The 18,870-nt window shown below is 44.9% G+C and overlaps 1 protein-coding gene across 4 annotated transcripts in view; it reads left to right on the forward strand.

The window, feature by feature from the left end:
• The window catches only part of LOC310685768 (catenin alpha-2), a 408,841-nt gene that overhangs the window by 343,409 nt on the left and 46,562 nt on the right, over window positions 1-18,870 (forward strand). For all 4 annotated transcript variants that reach the window (XM_083458664.1, XM_083458666.1, XM_083458665.1 and 1 more), the window contains 2 exons: window positions 7,175-7,326; window positions 15,353-15,466. In XM_083458664.1, coding sequence (XP_083314790.1) covers window positions 7,175-7,326; window positions 15,353-15,466 — 266 coding nt within the window. The remainder of the gene's footprint in view (window positions 1-7,174; window positions 7,327-15,352; window positions 15,467-18,870) is intronic.

Raw genomic sequence — 18,870 nt, forward strand, 5'->3', positions numbered from 1 at the left:
TTTTATTTTCTTTATCCTGAATCAATTGACGGTGAATGTTTCTAGGTGATCCTCAGTTAATTGACAAGAGAGGCAGAAAAATGAAACATAAACATAGTATCTGGTCCAACGTACCTGTTGGAGGATTACAGAAACCACTGGAATTTCTGGCAAAGCACTGTTGCCCAAATCTAACCAGGACGTATCTACCAAATCACTAACATGAAAACTGCTGAAATAGCTAACTCTCTCTCATGGGACTGTATTTATAGTGAAATTTGTTGAATCCCAGAAGGACTTGTATATCAATTTCCAATTGGCAACCTTTGGAATATTTGTGATATATATGTGGATGTTGAATACATACTAGATTAATTGCCAGTGCCAAATCGTGTAATACTGTTATGGCACTACTGTTAAAAGCATGCTTTCTTTTAATTATGCCCATAACAATCAGGCTCAAAATGTTGGAAATTAGCCACACAAAGCCTTTTATATCAGATTTAAATGTAATAAAACTTGCATGAAATATTTAAAATCCTCTGGCATGGAATTTACCGTCCTCATAGAACGAGACTTTGCCAAACACTCCAAGCTAAATAAAATGTTGTGTTTAATTTTTCATTTTTCCCATTATAATTCAGAAACGAAGTCATCCCCCCCCCCCCTAAAAGAACTCTGTGGTCTTGATAACCAGTTGGGTCATTTTCAGTTTCAAATAATTACATTTCCATGTGGGCAGTGTTGTGTTGCCAGAGATGAATTTTTTCCTCTTTGGAAAGTGCCAGTTTGAGCAGAAAAAAAATCATTCTGAATTGATACAAATAGCTCTGAAATCTGTTGTTGCTTGTGTGCTAGTTTCCCTTCAACATGATTTGTATTGTCTTGGATTTGGGTTTTTCCATTTACCTTTGGGTGTTTCTTTTGATCATATCTATATTATTGCCATTAATAATTATATGTATCAATTGCCTCATGCTGTAACAAGCCTCTGGATGATGTACATTGACATAAAAAGCAAAAGCTAACAATTTAAAAACACAGCAAAATACAAACTGTTCAGAATAAAACTAACCAACAGCAACAAATGGTTTGCCACCTTGGCTGCCTTTGCAGAAAGGACAAGTAGAATGATTAATTCAATCATCACAGTCATATAAAATCCATGGTTGAATCCGACTAAGGCCTGCTACAGTCCATAGAAGATTGCAATGGGTCTCCTTTGAGTAGAGCTTAAGACAAATGCAACTCTAAAAACTCCACTGTGAAGGCTCAAACTCACCCAGCTGGCGAAACAGACTAAAATTAGACAGTATTAAAATATCATTAAAGTGTTCTAAGAGGTGTTAAAAAGCCTGGCAGAAAAAGGAGGTTTTTCTTTTGGCAACTCAAAAAACACTGTGGTAGGTGAGCCTCTTTTTAGGGTCCTCATTCCACTGGCTGGTAGTTAAGAGGGGGCGTGAGATAAATAGCAATATGATGGAGCACTTTCCTTGGGGTTGTAGCCCATAATAGTCCTATGCAGAGTGGACCCATTGCAAGGACTGACCGTTGCTGACTGTTGCTTGGTTTCAATGAGGCTTCTCTGCGCTTAGTTGGCTACAACCCCATATCTTTTATGGTCACTTTTAATTTGTGGTGTAAAAAGGTCCAAATTATGTATATTGTCTGTTTTATACATTGTGTGCTTAAATGTCAGTTAGATCAATTTATGCACACATATATATATATATATATATATATAGAGAGAGAGAGAGAGAGAGAGAGAGGTGCCAAACAGAATAAATTGGCCACATCACTGTGATCACCTGTGAGCTCCCGTTGTTCGGTCCCAGCTCCTGCCCACCTAGCTGTTCAAAAGCAAATCAAGTGCAAGTAGATAAATAGGTACCGCTCTGGTGGGAAGGTAAATGGCATTCCCGTGCGCTGCTCTGGTTCGCCAGAAGAGGCTTAGTCATGCTGGCCACATGACCCGGAAGTGTCTGCGGACAGACGCCGGCTCCCTCGGCCTATAGAGCGAGATGAGCACGCCAGAGTCGTCCGCGACTGGACCTAATGGTCAGGGGAACCTTTACCTTTTAAGGCTTGTAGGGTAGTGGCACCAGTGACTCAAGTCTCGGTCATTTTCCTATTTGTTTATTTTTCTTTAAATGAATTGGTAGAACACTCAGTCGCAAAGTACCCTTCTATATTATCATAAAATCAAATATACAATTTGTTCTGTGTTTTATGGCTTTAATGATTTCATTGTACATGGCCGTTGCATGTTGATGAAACTGCCATTTGTAAATACTCAAATAAAGAAATGAAGGAGGGGAATATATTCAGATTAAACCCTTTTTGGAGGGGGTGGGCGGGTGTTTCAAATGCTGGTTTTCATGCCCTGCATTGTTTCAAGTTGTTGTACTGCATAGAACGTAGAAACATTTAAAGAGCACATTTTCCCATGCATATTTCCAGGGTGCCAGCAGAGCTCTCACGCTGCATCAAGTAAATAATCCCTTTAAAATATTCAGTGCTTCAGTCTCTTATTGCTGTGCCTTGGGCTGCAATTTCCCTGGTCTTCTGCATATGGCCGAGCTAGAAGGCCATAAAGCACATGGGGCCATAAAACATGTGGAACTTGCCCCTCCCCAACCAGTTTCTGCTCTGCTCTTTGATTTCCGTGAATCTTCAGTGCTTGGATCAAAGCTGATGTTAGACCAAAAGTGCCTGTTGTGGCTGGTTGCTGTGTCTGGAGAACAGAACGTTAATGGGGCCACGAGGGAAGAGAAATGATACGTGGTCCACAGTTACTATACATGTTAAAATAAAACAAAAATGGAAGTGGGTATTACCCAGAATGTGAACTTACAACAAGTTGCCAGAATGTGAACTTACAGCAAGTTGCCTTGCTGTTTAGTGGTTGTACACCAGTCTGATACATGCATTGAAAAACAAAGTAGGGTAAGTCTAGAATGGCCCCACCCCACACTGAGAAAGGCAGTCCCCCACTTTTGGGGGTGTAAAAATTGTGGGTGGGTGAGTTCAGGACCATAAGGTTGAAAACAGCACAACTCTCACATTAACCTGGAACTCCGGTTACATGTATTCCTTGATGTGCTTTCTGCAAATCTCTTGCCAAAGTTTTGTGCCAGTGTGAAGTGAATTGGACGACGTTGGGTGTTGGGGTGACCCTTTGATCCCTGGTTTTGAGGGTGTATTGCCCAGTTTGTGGAGCGCTGCAAAATGTGGGGTTTCCGCTGCAAAACTTTTGCCACAGTTTTGTGCCAGCTTGGATGGAACCAGACAATGTTGGGTTTTGGGGTCATATCCATGACCCCCATTTTGAGTGTAAATCGCTCCATTTGCAGGGTGCTACAAAATGTGGGGTTTTGCTACAAAACGGTTGCAAAACTTTCGCACTCGTTTCAAGGAGATCAGACAACGTTGGGTGTTAACTACGAACCCCGGTTTGAATGTTCAATTACTCTGTTTGTGGGGTGCTACAAAATGCAGGGGTTTTGCTACAAAATGATTACAAAACTTTGGCACCAGTTTCAAGGGGATTCCAGATACTGTATTGGGGTTTGTAGTTAATAAAGCTTATAGGCCCTATGGATTTAGGCTGTCGAGCAAAAGCATGTCATTTAAACTAGACAGCTGCTGTCCACCCCTTCTGCCCCATTAGCCAGTTTGGCCTCATCTCTCATCCCTCCATCTCTGTGTCACAGTGTGTAATGGGTATGAGTTACTCGTGCGTAAACTGATGCCTTTCTCGGTTAATCTGCCTTGTTAAAACTTTCTGACTGCACAGCCCCTTCTCATGGTGGCTGCCTCAGTCACTGGCAGAATCCGTCAGTGGGCGTTTCTTGAACCTCTTCCAACATAAAAGTTGTTTGACACCCAGTCTCCTCCTCCTCTCACTGCGCGGGAGTCTTCTGCGCAGGGAAGGCGTGGGTAGCGGAGGACCTGGGCTCTCCTCACTGATGTCCAGTGAAGAGTCCCTGAGCCCTCTCTCCAGTTCCCCTGTCTGCCTCCCTTTATCCCCGGTGTTGCGCTGATTGGCTTCCCCCTCTACTGAGCTGTTTCTCCCCCTGTTGCTGGGTCCTTCGCCCGCATCATCTGAGAGCCTCCCCTTCGCCTCTCGCTCCGATGTCAGTTCCCTGACACAGTGCAGGCCCCATTCCCCCATGCTGCACTCAGCAAGCATTCCCCATTCTTCCTCCACCGCTTTAGTGCAGCAATTTAAAACCAACAAGAAAATTGGGAGGCATCTAAGGAAACAGGTGTGGATGCATAAGGAGCTTACAGATGAGCTGAGATTTAAGAAGGGCCGTGTATAAGAGATGGAAGAAAGGGGAAATCACAAAGGGGGAGTAGACACAAGCAGTCAACATTTTAGGGGGTTGGACTATATCAACATGGTCTGTGTGTGTGGTTTGGGAGTTGCACGGTCAAGGGAAAAACAATGCTCTCCAAGGTTGTAAAGACTGCGGAGAGAATAATTTGGTGCACTCTTCCCACCTTGGATCAAATCTATGCTTCCAGCTGTCATAAGAAAGCTGCAGAGATATAGTGCAGGATAGTGCGCACCCCAGAAATGATCTCTTTCAGAGTTTTTAGGGGGCTAACCAGGTTGGAATAGCTGGGATAGCAGGCGTGTTGGTTTTGAATGTCTTTATGTAGTGGGGTTTTTTTTTTCAAGTTAGTTGTTCTGTATGGGACAATGACAATAAAGATTATCGTATCATATCATATCGTAGATGACCCTTGGGGTTTCTTCCACCTCTACATTTCCTTGATTCTGTTAAAACTGTGCCAGCTGCAGGTAAGTACAGGAATTTGTAAAAGTGTGCCACCCCGCCTCTCTTTTAGGTAGCCCCTTTCCAAAATGGCAGGTGTCGACACGCTGAGCACACAGACTAAGAAGGCAGCGCTGGGAAAGATGTGCCCACTGAGGCATTATAAAGTATGTCAGCAGAGAGAGGAAGGCTGGCAAAATTAATTTCATTTTGGATAGATTAAGTCCTGTAGCAGGCTTTACTCCAGTGAGTCATGTTCGGAGCATAACATTTAATGTAAGAGCTGCTCCTGCCAAACTGTGCACAAAGCAAGTGTCTCGAATCATGCAAAGAGCTCAGTAATGTGAAAGGAGGGGGTTCAAAGTTGCTGCCACTTCGTTCTTCCAAACATAAAAGAACAGTACCCTGCCCCCAAACAACCGTATTGTCTTTTAAAGAATGCAAAGTGTGCTTTGGGGGTATTTTTTCACTCCAAAAAACAATAACTGAATGCACATTATCGTCACTTCTAAATATGTTAGCACCATAACCTGATCATTAAGATAATGCAACTTTTGAAAAGCATTTATTAAAGAGCATATCAAGGGAGGTGGAAGAGGTTCATTATGTAGGCCTCTCAGCTGCCAGCTTGGCCTGTAAAGTCTTTATACCAGCATCATTCTCATCATGGTTTTCAGGATTTTTTAAATCCCCTTTTATTGCATCCTGCACAACTTAAGTTTCCGGGGGGAAGGGGAAGTGGGCAAAAGAAGTTGGACAAATTAAGAAAGAGGAGAATGTAGAGGGAACCTGGGTGCATCTCGGAAAAAGAAGGGCCATGGTTTAGTGGTAGAGCATCTGCTTTGCATGCAGAAAGATTCAGGTTCAATCCCCAATGGAATCTCCAGGCAGAGTTGGGAAAGAACCTGCCAGGAGCCCCAGAGAGTCTCTGCGCAGTCAGTGTAGACAACACTGGCCTGCATTGGTTCCCCCCCCACAGAATATACTAATGCTGGACATCAGCCCTGTGTGCAAACAAGTTCCTGTCCTTACGATCCCCATTTTCACAGGATTGTTCATTGCTATTAGCATTTCTGTGCAAGTCAGCAGAGAAGTCTTCTAAGATTTGTGTGTGTGTGTGTTTTCCAGCTATGAAAAAGCCAGAGCAAGGGTATATATTGCTGAAATAAATATTGAATGTGACCATTATGCATATATTCATAAACTATGTATGCACGCCCCAACCATTAATATTGGGAACTGCTCACGGATAACCATTAGCATCTTTCATGCTCTACACACTGCTGGAAATAAGAAACTGGTGGGTCTTCCATGTACTTCTCGTGCATCAGGGTTCATCGTTGTAAGGAACAACCGTCGTCCTTGTTCATGGCGAGCTACGCTGTGGTTTGTTAGTTAAAATGACAGTGGGCAGAAGGTTTCTTGGCTCATTTTTTCACAAATTAAGACTTCTGTGTTCTGTAAGTTCAAATTGTCATTTTACAGACATGATATAGAGTAGCCAAGATGACTATTGTTCAGTTCAATAAAAATAGCCTCTGGCCTGCCTACCTGCAGTTTTCGCTTGGCATGGTTTGTGACGGTGTACAGTAAATTGCTTTTCTTTTTTTACATGGCATGGACATTGACAAACAGAAAACTAGCAGAGGTAGCAATATTACTATTACTATTATCCAACACCACATTATATACATTTTAATTTAACTTATTTAATTTTAGATAATAAAATTATGAACTACTGGCTGTACTGATCCAATCTAAACTAAAACAGCCACCCCCACAACAGCCCCATGAGGTAGTTTAGGCTGAGAGGCAGTAACTGACCCAAGGTCACCCAGGGAACTTCAGGACCGAGCGGAGATTTGAACCTTGGCCTCCCAGGTCCTAGTCTGACACTCTAACCACTACACTTCACTGTCTCCCTGAGTCAAGCCCTTCTACTTACTTGGCATGTCTATGTCATTTTAAGGTTCTCAAAACGCTTTGCATACATTATGTCAACACCCGTGACAATACTCTTGACAGGGATATCAGGATTAGCACCCCCATATTACAGATTGGAGTAGTGAGGGTGAGAGAACAGTCTCACTTGACATAGGAGTTGTAGCTGTTTGGGACCAATTTTTTTTTTCTGACTTGAAGCCACACCATCATAAGTTTGCAAGTTCTTTGTCACGTAGACTCTGTGTTGATAGAACAAGAGGTTGTTTCATTCCCCTCAGAGAACCGCACACCTCTCCCCTGTTGGTGTGAAACTCTTCGGCAAAGTTCCCTGTTTCCTGATTTCTGCGGCAGCCGCTAATTCCAGGCCTGCTGGAAAGTATTGAAGCCCAAGGGCAAGGAAGGGAGGGAGTGCGGAATACATGAAAGGCAGCCTGTGTTCTCACAGCTTTTCTTTTGGTTTAATCTAGTTATGCCACGTTTTGCCGAACAAGTTGAAGTCGCCATTGAAGCCCTGAGTGCGAACGTCCCACAGCCGTTTGAAGAGAACGAGTTCATAGACGCCTCCCGCTTGGTTTATGATGGAGTTCGCGACATAAGGAAAGCTGTTCTGATGATAAGGGTACGTAAAGCGCTGGGGGAAATGAAGTGGCTTGGACCTAGAGGGGACATATCATGGCAGGCGGAAGGGATATGAGAACAATTTGGCATTCACATGGTGCTGTCATCCGCGAGGTTCGTTGGGCGCCAGAATAAACGTGGAGCAGAGACGGCAGATTAAGTTTGTGTGTGAAATCTCTCTCACTAAAGAAAGAAAGAAAAAGGTTTAATTCATTTGATTCTTGCATTTGTGTTTCTTCTCCCATCACAGCTGTGTTTTGTCTTACAACAACCCTGTGAGGAAGATCGAGATGAGAGGGAATATCTTAAACCAGGAGCCTCATGACGAGATGCTTTCTTTTGTGGACTATTTGGCTCATCCAGACTTCGCTTTGCACTGTGCTTTCCAGACCTAGGTCTTTACTTTAAAGCTCCATGTCCAAGCATTGGGGTATTTTTTTGTCCCAGAGCTTTCCCTGGGAAAGCCCGTGTTTTATCACTGAATCGGAGCAAACAGTAATCCATGGTAAACCTAATTGCCATTTGCTCTGATTCAACGGTGAATGGCAGCTTTTCCCGGGGAAAACAACAGGACAAAAACAATAAGGCTTAGACATACAGCTTTAAAGTCCAGACATACAGCTTTAAAGTCCAGGCCTGTGCTGAGTTATGGGAGCTGGCAATAAAAGATTCTTCCTGGGTGAATGTAGCTGTAATTGACAGCTTTCTGGGTTCTTTCTAACCATATTGTCTTACAAATGATACTCACGGCCATGCAATTGTATTTTACCAGATTTGCTCAAACACATCAGGCCCATTCTAAATGTTGGTCATGATTGCGACCCTCTTATTTACTCGTGGACAAAATTATACCAGAAAAGTAGATAAGAGGAGAGAAATTTAAGGGAGGTCTGGAAATGGTGAATCTACAATTTAGCCATGATCAGATTTATTATTTATTTGCTTGCTTGCTTGTTCATTTATATCCTGCCTTTCCCCCTGACTGGGACTCAAGGTGGCTTACACAAACTAAAACAACACAAATAAAATGCAAAAAGCTAACAGCATATCATAGAATCAGAGGAGAGCCAGTCTAGTCTAAATACTGATCAGCATTTGAAAGCCAAACATGTGCAACACCCCCCCCTTTTATGCACACACCCTTCTTTGGCGTAGAAATTGCACATTTCAGTATCTGGTTTTACTATAGTTCAATTGTGTAATGAAGATTAGAACCAGTTGTGTCTGTTTGATGTACGTATGCAGCTCAGGGTATGAGATAGGTGTTCTTAATATCTAAATGAATAAATAAATTAACTTGCTGCTCCACTGAACCTCCACAGGGATGGTTTTCAGCGCCTATTCAAGTAAGGAAACTGTCATTTCAACGTTGACTAACCAGTTGATTTGATTTTATCAGGCATTCCTTTCCCCTCTCCTTAATAAACGATAAACAGCGTAATAAGTGAGGGAAGGGTTTTGCATGTGGCTTTCTAATGTTGGCCTTACCAGCTTGATAAAAATCCCGAACGCTCCTTCAAAGCCAAAGCAAGTTGTGTCATCTTAGAGCAGTAGTGGGGAACTGGGCCCAGTGGGTGGGATCCTTATCCCTGCAGGTCACATTTGAAGGTGGGTAGGGTTGCTGTCAATCCCCTGATGTCACAATGTCAGGAGCCCCATTTTCACCCTTCCGGTGCTTTGAGACCCCGACTATGAGCTCAGAGCAGGGGGAGACAACCTGCTGCTCTCCAGACGTTGTCAGACTTAACAACTCCCATCATTCCTGACCACTGGCCAGGCTGCCCGGGGCTTATGGGAGTTACAGTCCAACAACCTCTGGATGGCCCCATGTTGACTATCCCTCACAGGTAATATGGTTGTGTGTGCCTCTTATACTTCTAAATCCCATGGTCCAATGTTTCAGAGATTGGGGCATACACAATTTGAAGTCACTAAACTGGCGCTCAGATCTAATATGAAGATATAGAGACATAAAGGTAAAGGGACCCCTGACCATTAGGTCCAGTCGTGGCCGACTGGGGTTGCAGCACTCATCTCACTTTATTGGCCGAGGGAGCTGGTCCAGGTCATGTGACCAGCATGACTAGGCCGCTTCTGGCGAACCAGAGCAGTGCACGGAAACACTGTTTACCTTCCCGCCAGAGTGGTCCCTATTTATCTACTTGCATTTTGACGTGCTTTCGAACTGCTAGGTTGGCAGGAGCTGGGACCGAGCAATGGGAGCTCACCCCATTGCAGGGATTTGAACTGCTGACCTTCTGATCGGCAAGTCCTAGGCTCTGTGGTTTAACCCACAGCGCCGCCCGCATGCCTTATATAGAGACATAGATATAGATAAAGAAACATGACACTTCCTCTCATGAGGAAGATGAGGTGACCGCTTCGGGCAGCAGGCTCCACAAGGGCAGCAGATGAATGAATCGCATTGCCCACTACTGCTGCAGTGGCACCAACAGCTGTGGCTCACTCTTTGTGGCTCACCTCCTTGGCAACTCCTGGCCGCATGCTACTGGTACAGTGGCCTCTTGGCTAATAGTGGCACTGCTGTTATTCTCCCACCCTTGTTTCCAATGTAGATCTTTATTCCCCCTTTGTTCCTGATGAAGATCTTCACTTGCCCCTTCTTCCCAGGTGGGGAGAGCACCATTTTGCGATTCACCTAAGGTGCCAAAATGCCTTGGGCAGCTCTTTACATACATATAGATACTTAAATAGACACAAATTCTTAGATAGGAACATAGATATATTCTGAGCTATTCATTCAGGCACTGTAAGTCTCATGTGTCCCTCTCGTTGTGCCTCTTTAGACTTTTTCTGAAAACCTGCGCGTTGAAATGATTTGTAATCTCATCAGGCTGTCTGTCAGAGGCATTCATTGTCCCACAGTAATTGTTCAGGGTACACATCACGGAACAAAGAAAATTATCTGAGATCTTTGTCTCATGGCACGTAGGAAATAAAGCCTCTTTTTAAAAAACTAGATGAAGGGTTCTCCCTCCCCACAACTTTAATAAATGGTGGGGGGGGGGCCTTGCCTCTGTTTTGCTACATTTCAGTGATCTGTGGAAGTGAATCGGAAGAGTAAAGAAATAATAATATTCTCTTATGGGGCTTGGGAATCCATTCTCTACTGAACATTGCAGGGTGGAATACTTCCAATGTCATACATTTAGTTGGTAGATTTCAGCTGTTGAATTTGAAATGGAAAGTAATAGGCTAACTGCAAGGCTTCTTCCATCACTCCATAGGCATCCTGGTACATATTCTTTTGTCACACTAACTCGTGGTGTTTCCCCTGGATGTTGTTATAATGAAACCCGCTGGAAAAAAGCTCAAGACTACACACACGCACAGAGAGAAAGAGAATTTTCTCCACTCCTTTGTCTCATTTTTCAATTGTCCGAAAGTCAAGCGATTGTGCTGGATGACTCTCCTGCTGTCCCCCGGCAGTGCTTTTCTGTTTCTTAGATTTGATCACTGAAACTCAGGGAGCGCAATCCATTTGAACAGTGACATGGACTCCAAACGATGTGTGTGTGTTTTAGCACACCCTTCATCATGTTTCCTTTCTTGAGCAGAATCCTGCAGTTTTTTTATAGCATGCAGTCAAGATGGCTGGAGACTTTTCACCTTAGTCCACTGGAGCAGGCTGCTTTCTACTGAATCTGATCTCTGCTCCTTCCAGCTCAGTATTCTATGCACAGATTGTCAGTGGCTCCCTGGGGTTCCAGGCAGGGGTATCTCACAGCCCTACCTGAAGATGCTGGAGGTTGAACTTGAGAGCTTCTGCATGGAAGGCAGAGGCGCTACTACTGAGCTATGGCCCTTCTCTGCTGCTTCCCACTCCACTCCAGTAAAGCCAGAATGGACGGAGAACCTAGAATATGCAGAAAGAGCTACTCTAGCATCAGCCTCATGTCGCTTTTTCGATGCTCATCACATGATGCTGCTCATGTAAATTGGTCTCTCCTAAATGCTTCCTTCATCCCTAATGAGACCGCAACTGGCTCACTTATAGGTCCACTGGAGCACCATCAAATAACACATTGTAGCTTCAGATCCTGCAGCCCAAGGCTGCAGATGGGATGCTGGCAGTAGTGCGAGTGACAACATGCCCACTTGATCCCTGCCCATCCCAGCTGACAAAATCTATTAGGAGGTGACTGACTGGGTAGGTCCAGGAGGTGGTTAACGCCCCAATAGGGGATGGAGTTATGCTCACCACCATGTAAGGGGTGATGGTGTGGCTCCTCTTGAAGAAGCCCTCCCTGGATCCAGAGGTTTTAGAAAACTCTTGTCCAGTCTCTCATATTCCATTCCAAGGTGATTAAGAGAATGGAGCAAGCGAGCTGCAGGTAAGCTTGGAGGAAGCAGACTATCTAAATCCATTCTAGTCTAGTTACAGGACTGGATTTTGCACCAAAACAGTCTTGGCTGCCTTGATGGATGCCCTTTATTGGGAGAGAGACAGTGGGAGTCCGACCCTGTTGGTTCTCCTGGACTTCTCAGTGTCTGTCAACCATAGTCTCCTACTGGGAGCTACTTATTGAGATGGGAGTTGGGGGTACAGTATTACAGTGGTTCTCTTCCTGTCTGCAGGAACACTATCAGTAAGCAATGCTAGGATACAGGCCCTTGCCCCTTCATTTTTTTAGTTGCGGGGTCCCACAACTGTCCATTCTGTCTCCGAAACTATTCAACATTATATGGGACCATTGGGAGCTGTTGCTTGAGGATTTGGAGAACAGCACCATCACTATGCTGATGACAACCACTTCAGTATCTCCATTCCATCTCAATCAGGAGACAATATGCAAGTGGAAGGAATTATGGGTTGGATGTGGGTGAAAAAACTGAGCTGAATCCTGATAAGACAGAGATGCTGTGGGTGAGTTCTCTGTGGGTCTAGGAATTAGGCGTACAACCTGTTCTCAGAGGGGTTACACTTCCCCTGACGGAACAGGTTCGTCGTCTGGGAGTTCTCCTGGCTTCCAACTTGTCTCTGGAGTCTCAGGTGGCTTCTGCAGCCAGGAGTGATTATGACATTCATCTCAAAGCAGCATCAGGCCAGGCTTTCCCAGTCCAAATAGGCCTGAACCCAGGCAAGCAACAGTTTTGAAGAAAGCAACTCTTGTAGTAGCTTTCAGTAGGCAAATCGTGTTTTACTTATAGGCTGAACCAAGAACTTGTTGATGCCTGTGAAAAGGAAAGTAGGAAGTGCAAAAAGTTCAGGCAGATGTATAAAAAGATTAAGTCCTTAATAGGCCAGGGAAAGGCCTAATCCTTACAGTAGCTTCCATGTCAGACTTGCCTCCTAATATAAATATCATTGTTAATGACCAGATGCTCTGTTGCTAGTTAACATTCCACATCTATCCATTGTAAAATGCTCTCCATCTTAGTAAACTCTGCAGAAACGGTTGGTGCAAATTAAATACTCAAATCAACATGGTATTTCAGCGGAGGATCATTTTTTATATTCAACCTCCCCCCCATAAATGAGTCCACAGAATGACTGTAGCAAGAGAGCCTATCCATATTCACGTTGGCATTATCAGGGTGCAAAAAAGAAAGTTTATCCCCTCCTGCAAAAAAAATAAAAATTACCCAATCACCCCAATATTTCTTGTTTCATTCCTGTTCGTGGTCCTTCTGAGTATCAGATTTGGCTACAAGACAAAAGGTAGCCCCATCCGAGTGAGTGCAGCCCTTCCTTCCCTCGCTCTGAATGGGAGAACATTTTTTGTTGAAGTCATCACTGAAACAGGGTGTGTATTAGGCCTATGCAGCAGATTTGGCTGAACCCCAAAGTGATTCAGGCAGATCTAGGCTCTGGCTGACTTGGGTGGAGACAGCCCTGGATAACCGCAAGCCAGGTTGGGCCTCCCAGAGTCATCAGGGGCTGTCGGGCAACAGGCAGGAAAAAGGAGACTTAGCTATGCACAGTTGTCCCAAGCAGAGGAACACACACGCACACAGTAAAAGTGAGTAGGATTAAACCTTCTGCTCACCAGCCGGGTGCAATCCTGTGGGTTTCAGGAGTCTGCTTCACCAACATGTTTCTCATGCTGAACATGCTGGGGAAGCAGACCCCAGCAGGGCTGGATCCTTCTCTCACCAGCTGGTGGGCAGAAAATTCAATCTTGCTGGCTGTGGAGGTCCCTTAGTCCCTTAGTCACTACACAACACAAGTTCATCCCATGAATTTCCAACAAGACGGAATCCTATGAATTTGTGACCTGGCAGAGGCCTGAGGGAGGGTGTCTGTCATTGTTAATTGTTGTTTGGTTGCAACAGGGCTGACAAACAGAGGCTTCTCCCCGGCTGTCCTGCCTGCAGAAGACAACCATGGAAAAGTGCAGGAGCATTGCAGCAGTGTCAGGGGTTCACTATTTGTTTGAATCATGCAGGCCTTTGGTCTCCAGCAGTCACTGTTGAACCCCCTCAGGTACAGGGGCGCAGCCTGCCTCCATAGGGAGAGGGATCAATGAGTATGTTTCAGATAAGAGAGAATGACTCTCCTCTCCACTTCTTGCTAGGATAAGGTTACCTTGACTGTTTTCTTCTTATGTGTGCAGAACTCCTGCTGATTTCACGTGGGAGTTAAAGGGAGAACGGCAAGAATAGCAGAGCACAGTCTTGCATTGGGGGAAAGGGGTGTTTGTCTTCTCGTGCACTTTGAAAACAGCATAAAGCTATCTTAGCAATCGAGAGAGCTTCCTGGCTTTTATTTTTGGCCCTGATATTCTGTGGCTTGACATGCCTTTGACACAGCACACACACACACCGCAACAGGTACCATGAAAGAAATGCCATTGCTTTATTCCATGTTGCCAGGGCCCTTTTTAAGGCAGAGAGCATCTGCAGCCCTGAAACCCTAAAAATGTTCTAGGGTGTGTGTAGGAGGGAAAACTTGACAAGAACATCAACTTGACATCATTCAACCTGGACACTGAGGTCCAGTTCCAAGGGTCTTCTGCCGGTTCCCTCCCTGTGAGAAGCGAAGTTACAGGGAACCAAGCAGAGGGCCTTCTCGGTAGTGGTGCCCACCCTGTGGAACGCCCTCCCATCAGAGGTCAAGGAAATAAACAACTATCTGACTTTTAGAAGACGTCTGAAGGCGGTCAGGGAAGTTTTTAATGACTGGTGTTTTAATGTATTTTAAATCTTTTGTTGGAAGCTGCCCAGAGTGGCTGGTGAAACCCAACCAGAAGGGCAAGGAAAGAATGAATAAATAAATAAATAATCCAAGGAGGATTCCCATTTCCTTCACCTGTACTGACCTGGGGATGTTGCACATCTTGTCTGCCACCTCCTGCTGCAAAGTCCCTTGCATCACCATAGAATAATAGAATTGCAGAGTTGGAAGGGACATCTAGTTCAACCTCTGCTTAAAAACCTCCAGTGAAGTCCACAATCTCCCGGGGGGAGTCCGTTCCACTGTCAAACAGCTCTTGATCTGCCTAGTAAAATAAATGAACAAATTACACTTCAGAATGTGTCCAGTTTAAATTTCTCTTTTCTTTTCAAGTTCCTAGCTCAAGGTGCCTCCCTAATCTCTTGAAAGATTTTTGCAATCAGTTTGGTGTGATAATATTATTGGGTCTTCCTTTTCCAAAACCAATTATTTTGAAATATCGTGTTCGGTGCAGCGGGACGATGGGACACAGGACCAGTGGGTGTTAGTCTGCAAAATGTATGTTCACCTCGTTAAAAGAAAATCACAGCAAGGTGATGAGGAATGCCAGTTGTAAAAGAACAGGGTTGGAACAGCTTCATTTTCTTTCTTTCTTTCTTTCTTTCTTTCTTTCTTTCTTTCTTTCTTTCTTTCTTTCTTTCTTTCTTTGACAATTCAATTTGGGGTTCTGCCTGCCTTTGCAGACAAGTTAATTTAAAATAGGGGGGGGGACAGTGTTCTTTGGGCAGGTAGTTGATGAAATAGCGTTTTCGTTGGTTGGGGTTTGTTGGTATCCTTTGTAAGCCTACCACCTCTTCTCGTCTCTTTCTTGCTCTATTTTTAAATCCAGACTCCCGAAGAGCTAGAGGATGATTCTGACTTTGAGCAGGAAGATTACGATGTTCGCAGCCGGACGAGTGTTCAGACTGAAGACGATCAGCTTATCGCCGGTCAGAGTGCAAGGGTGAGTGTAAAATCTGTGCAACACATTAACACAGCTTCAGATTCCTCAGGGAACGTGTGCTCTCTTGCAAGCTGAAAAGTCTGAACGTGACTGCAGACAGCGGAGTATCAGTTTGGGTCCCCTAGCCTCTGAAATTATTTATGACACAGGCGTTCAGTTGATTCGAGCAGTTTACTGGAAAAGAAAAGTTTCACAGAGCTTATGCAATGCTTGCTTCCCCCATGATGAAGGTTTACACCAGGAACGAAGGAATCTCGCTTCCAGCACTGAATGAAGTGCAACTGTTCAGAGGGCCAAGATTCCCTATAGCCTTAGAGCTAGATTCTAGATCTCATGGAGAAAAAAGTCACAGAGCTGTCATATGTTTGCTCTCTATCGTGACCATCCTAGATTTGGGCTTCTTGGGCTATATTTGGCACATTTCAATGTTTTATTTGTTTTCAGGGGCAAATGGGGTGTGGTAGGGGGAGAGCTTTACAGTGATAGTGTGTCACTACTTCACATCCTTTATACTGCTGGAAGGTTGCAGTTGATCACAGGTTCCCATTGCATGTTGCATATATAAGATCAGAAGAAAAACCCTCCTACCCGAGTGAGTCAAAACCTCCATCTAGTCCTGTTCTCACAGCAGCCAATCAGATGCCTGTAGGGAAGCCCACAAACAGGAAGAAAGCACAATATCTCTCTCCCCAGTCATGATCCCCAGGGCATACTGCCTCCAACACTTGCACACATGTCAGAGGCGGATGACTTTGGAAGGGGGGGATGCCAGAGGCTGGGCTGAGGAGGAGGAATGGTGGAGACCACCTCCCCATCCTGACCCTTCCAGGGAGGAGGAAGAGGAAGACAGGATAGATTTACAACAATGGTTTGTGAGAGGTCACAGCTCAGAGGGGGGAAGTTGGGAAATTAGGGAGAGGAGGAGCAGGCAGAGTCAGAGCAGCAGCTGGCTGACATGTTGTCACTAGAAAGTATTCCAGACCCTCCATCTCCCAGAATCTGACGGGCCTTGAAAGTAGGAGAGCAAAGAGCTGAAAGACAGAGGGCATGTAGCAGCACCCATAGAGGAGGTGATGGTGATGATGAATGAGGAAGTAGGAGAAATCGCTGTGTGGGTGGGTGTGGAGTTTCACTCAGGACAACACCATTATCCAAGAGGGTGGGTTCTATGGCTTCTCTCTGTAAAGTCTGAAATGAAAAAGGCCTGTAAGAAACTTTTACTTGTCTTTATACTTTCCTGGGCAACCAACCAGGAGTCGCTGACAGCATCCTGACACATGTGCACATGTCCTACACAGTGAAATATGTGTGGTTTTTCTTACCTAGAGGTAGAAGATCAACAGTTGAAATGAGATGCCCTGATTCTGCCCTTCACTGAATGAAAAAAATTTAAACCACTGAGGACACACAGTGTGTGCCACACTCCACAAAGTTGTCGATTAGTCATGGTTTCCGGTCTGTTAATTTGTCTTGGAGAACTGTTGCACGTTGCTGAGTCGTCTCTGCAAATCTAATTGCAGCGGAAGACGCTCGTTACTGAATCAGGGCAATTCTACCAGGGTAATTGTTTCATGATAAAGCGAAGATGCTGTCCCAGGTGACCTTAACTTATGCAAGGAGACTGCCGATTAAGTTGACAAGTGACCCCGGCAGACGGAGATGCTTGAAAAGTGAGGCTCGTTGAACCCTCGGGGTATTTCCACTCTTGGATTAATGGTTTACCTTTTGCTAAGTAGCCTGCAACAGCTGAGATAAGAAACTGTGTTATTCTAGGCCAGAATCCAGAGCCAGACGCTATCCAGAAGTATGAAAATGCAGCTCTGTTGATGAGTTTTTCCATCGTTCTTTCTGCTTACTGCTTCCAGAAGAGAAAATTAGGAGAGATATAATATCAAGACGAAGGGTTAATGCCAGGCAAGATACTTGATTGTGTATGTTGTGCTAATCCCCTTGCTTGCCAACCAAAAAAACCACTTGCTGATTATTTGAATCGCTGAAGATTTCTCAAAAAGCAGAATCTGGCTCCAGATTTTGATTTTTGGTTGGTCACTAAGGCTGCGTACACACACACAACATTTAAAGTACAGTGGTGCCCCGCAAGACGAATACCTCGCAAGATGAAAAACTCGCTAGACGAAAGGGTTTTTCGGTTTTGCGTTGCTTCGCTAGACGAATTTCCCTATCGGCTTGCTTCGCAAGATGAAAACGTCTTGCACTTTTTTTAAAAAGCCTCTTGAAGAGGCGTAGTTGCGACGGACCGTGCTTCGCAAGACGAAAAACATCAGAAGACGAAAAGACTCGCGGAACGAATTCTTTTCGTCTTGCGAGGCACCACTGTATGCTTCTTCCACAAAGGATGCTGGGAGCTGCAACTGACTTCCCACAGAGCTGCAGTTCCCAGCACCCTTAACAACTTCAGCTCCCAGGATTCTTTGGGGGAAGTCACATGCTTTAAATGTGCTTCAAATGGGTGGTGTGTATGCAACCCCAGCGCTGTGAAACCAATGTGTTCTAAAGGACTGCCCTCGATGCACCAAGCAATAATCAAAATGTGTGCTACAGCACCCAAGACTTTCAGCTGGGCTGATGGGTCTAATCTCTGTGGATCAGGCCCTGGTCTGTATGGCCTTAGGCTAGCCTTTGCCAACCTAGGGCATTCCAGATGTTTTGGACTACAGCTCCTATCAGCTGTCTTGGCTGGGGCTAATAGGAGTTGTAGTCCAAAACATCTGGAGCATTCCAGATCAGTGAAGACTGCCTTAAAGGTAAAGGCAAAGGACCCCTGACAGTTAAGTCCAGTCACAAACGACTCTGGGGTTGTGGTCTCATCTCACTTTACTGGCCGAGGGAGCTGACATTTGTCTGCAGACAGTTTTTCTGGGTCATGTGGCCAGCATGACTAAGCCACTTACGGCAAAACCAGAACAGCGCACAGAAACACCATTTACCTTCCCGCCGAAGCGGTAACTATTTATCTACTTGCACTTTGACGTGCTTTCAAACTGCTAGGTTGGCAGGAGCAGGGACCGAGCAACAGGAGCTCACCCCGTCACAGGGGTTCGAACCACCGACCTTCCGATCGGCAAGCCCAAGTCTCAGTGGTTTAAACCAGAGCGCCACCCGCATCCATTCCAGATCAGTGAAGACTGGCTTAGACACTCCTGAATATGCCAGTGCATTTTGCATTGCCGTAGCACCCAACAACTGCTAAAAGAAAAGGGTTGCCCATAAGGGGGCCTAGTATTGTCCAAAGCCAGTAGAAACATGAATGGCTAAAAAGATGGTCCAGACGTGATTGTTTCTCCCCCGCTCTTCTCCCTCCAGAGTCTAGTACTGAAATGATGGGAGGAGAATCCTAATTCATCTTATTTATTTATTTTAAATGTCTCTATTTCACCCTGGGT

This window comes from Podarcis liolepis (assembly GCF_965112155.1).
Source record: "Podarcis liolepis genome assembly, chromosome: 9".
NCBI lineage: Eukaryota > Metazoa > Chordata > Lepidosauria > Squamata > Lacertidae > Podarcis > Podarcis liolepis.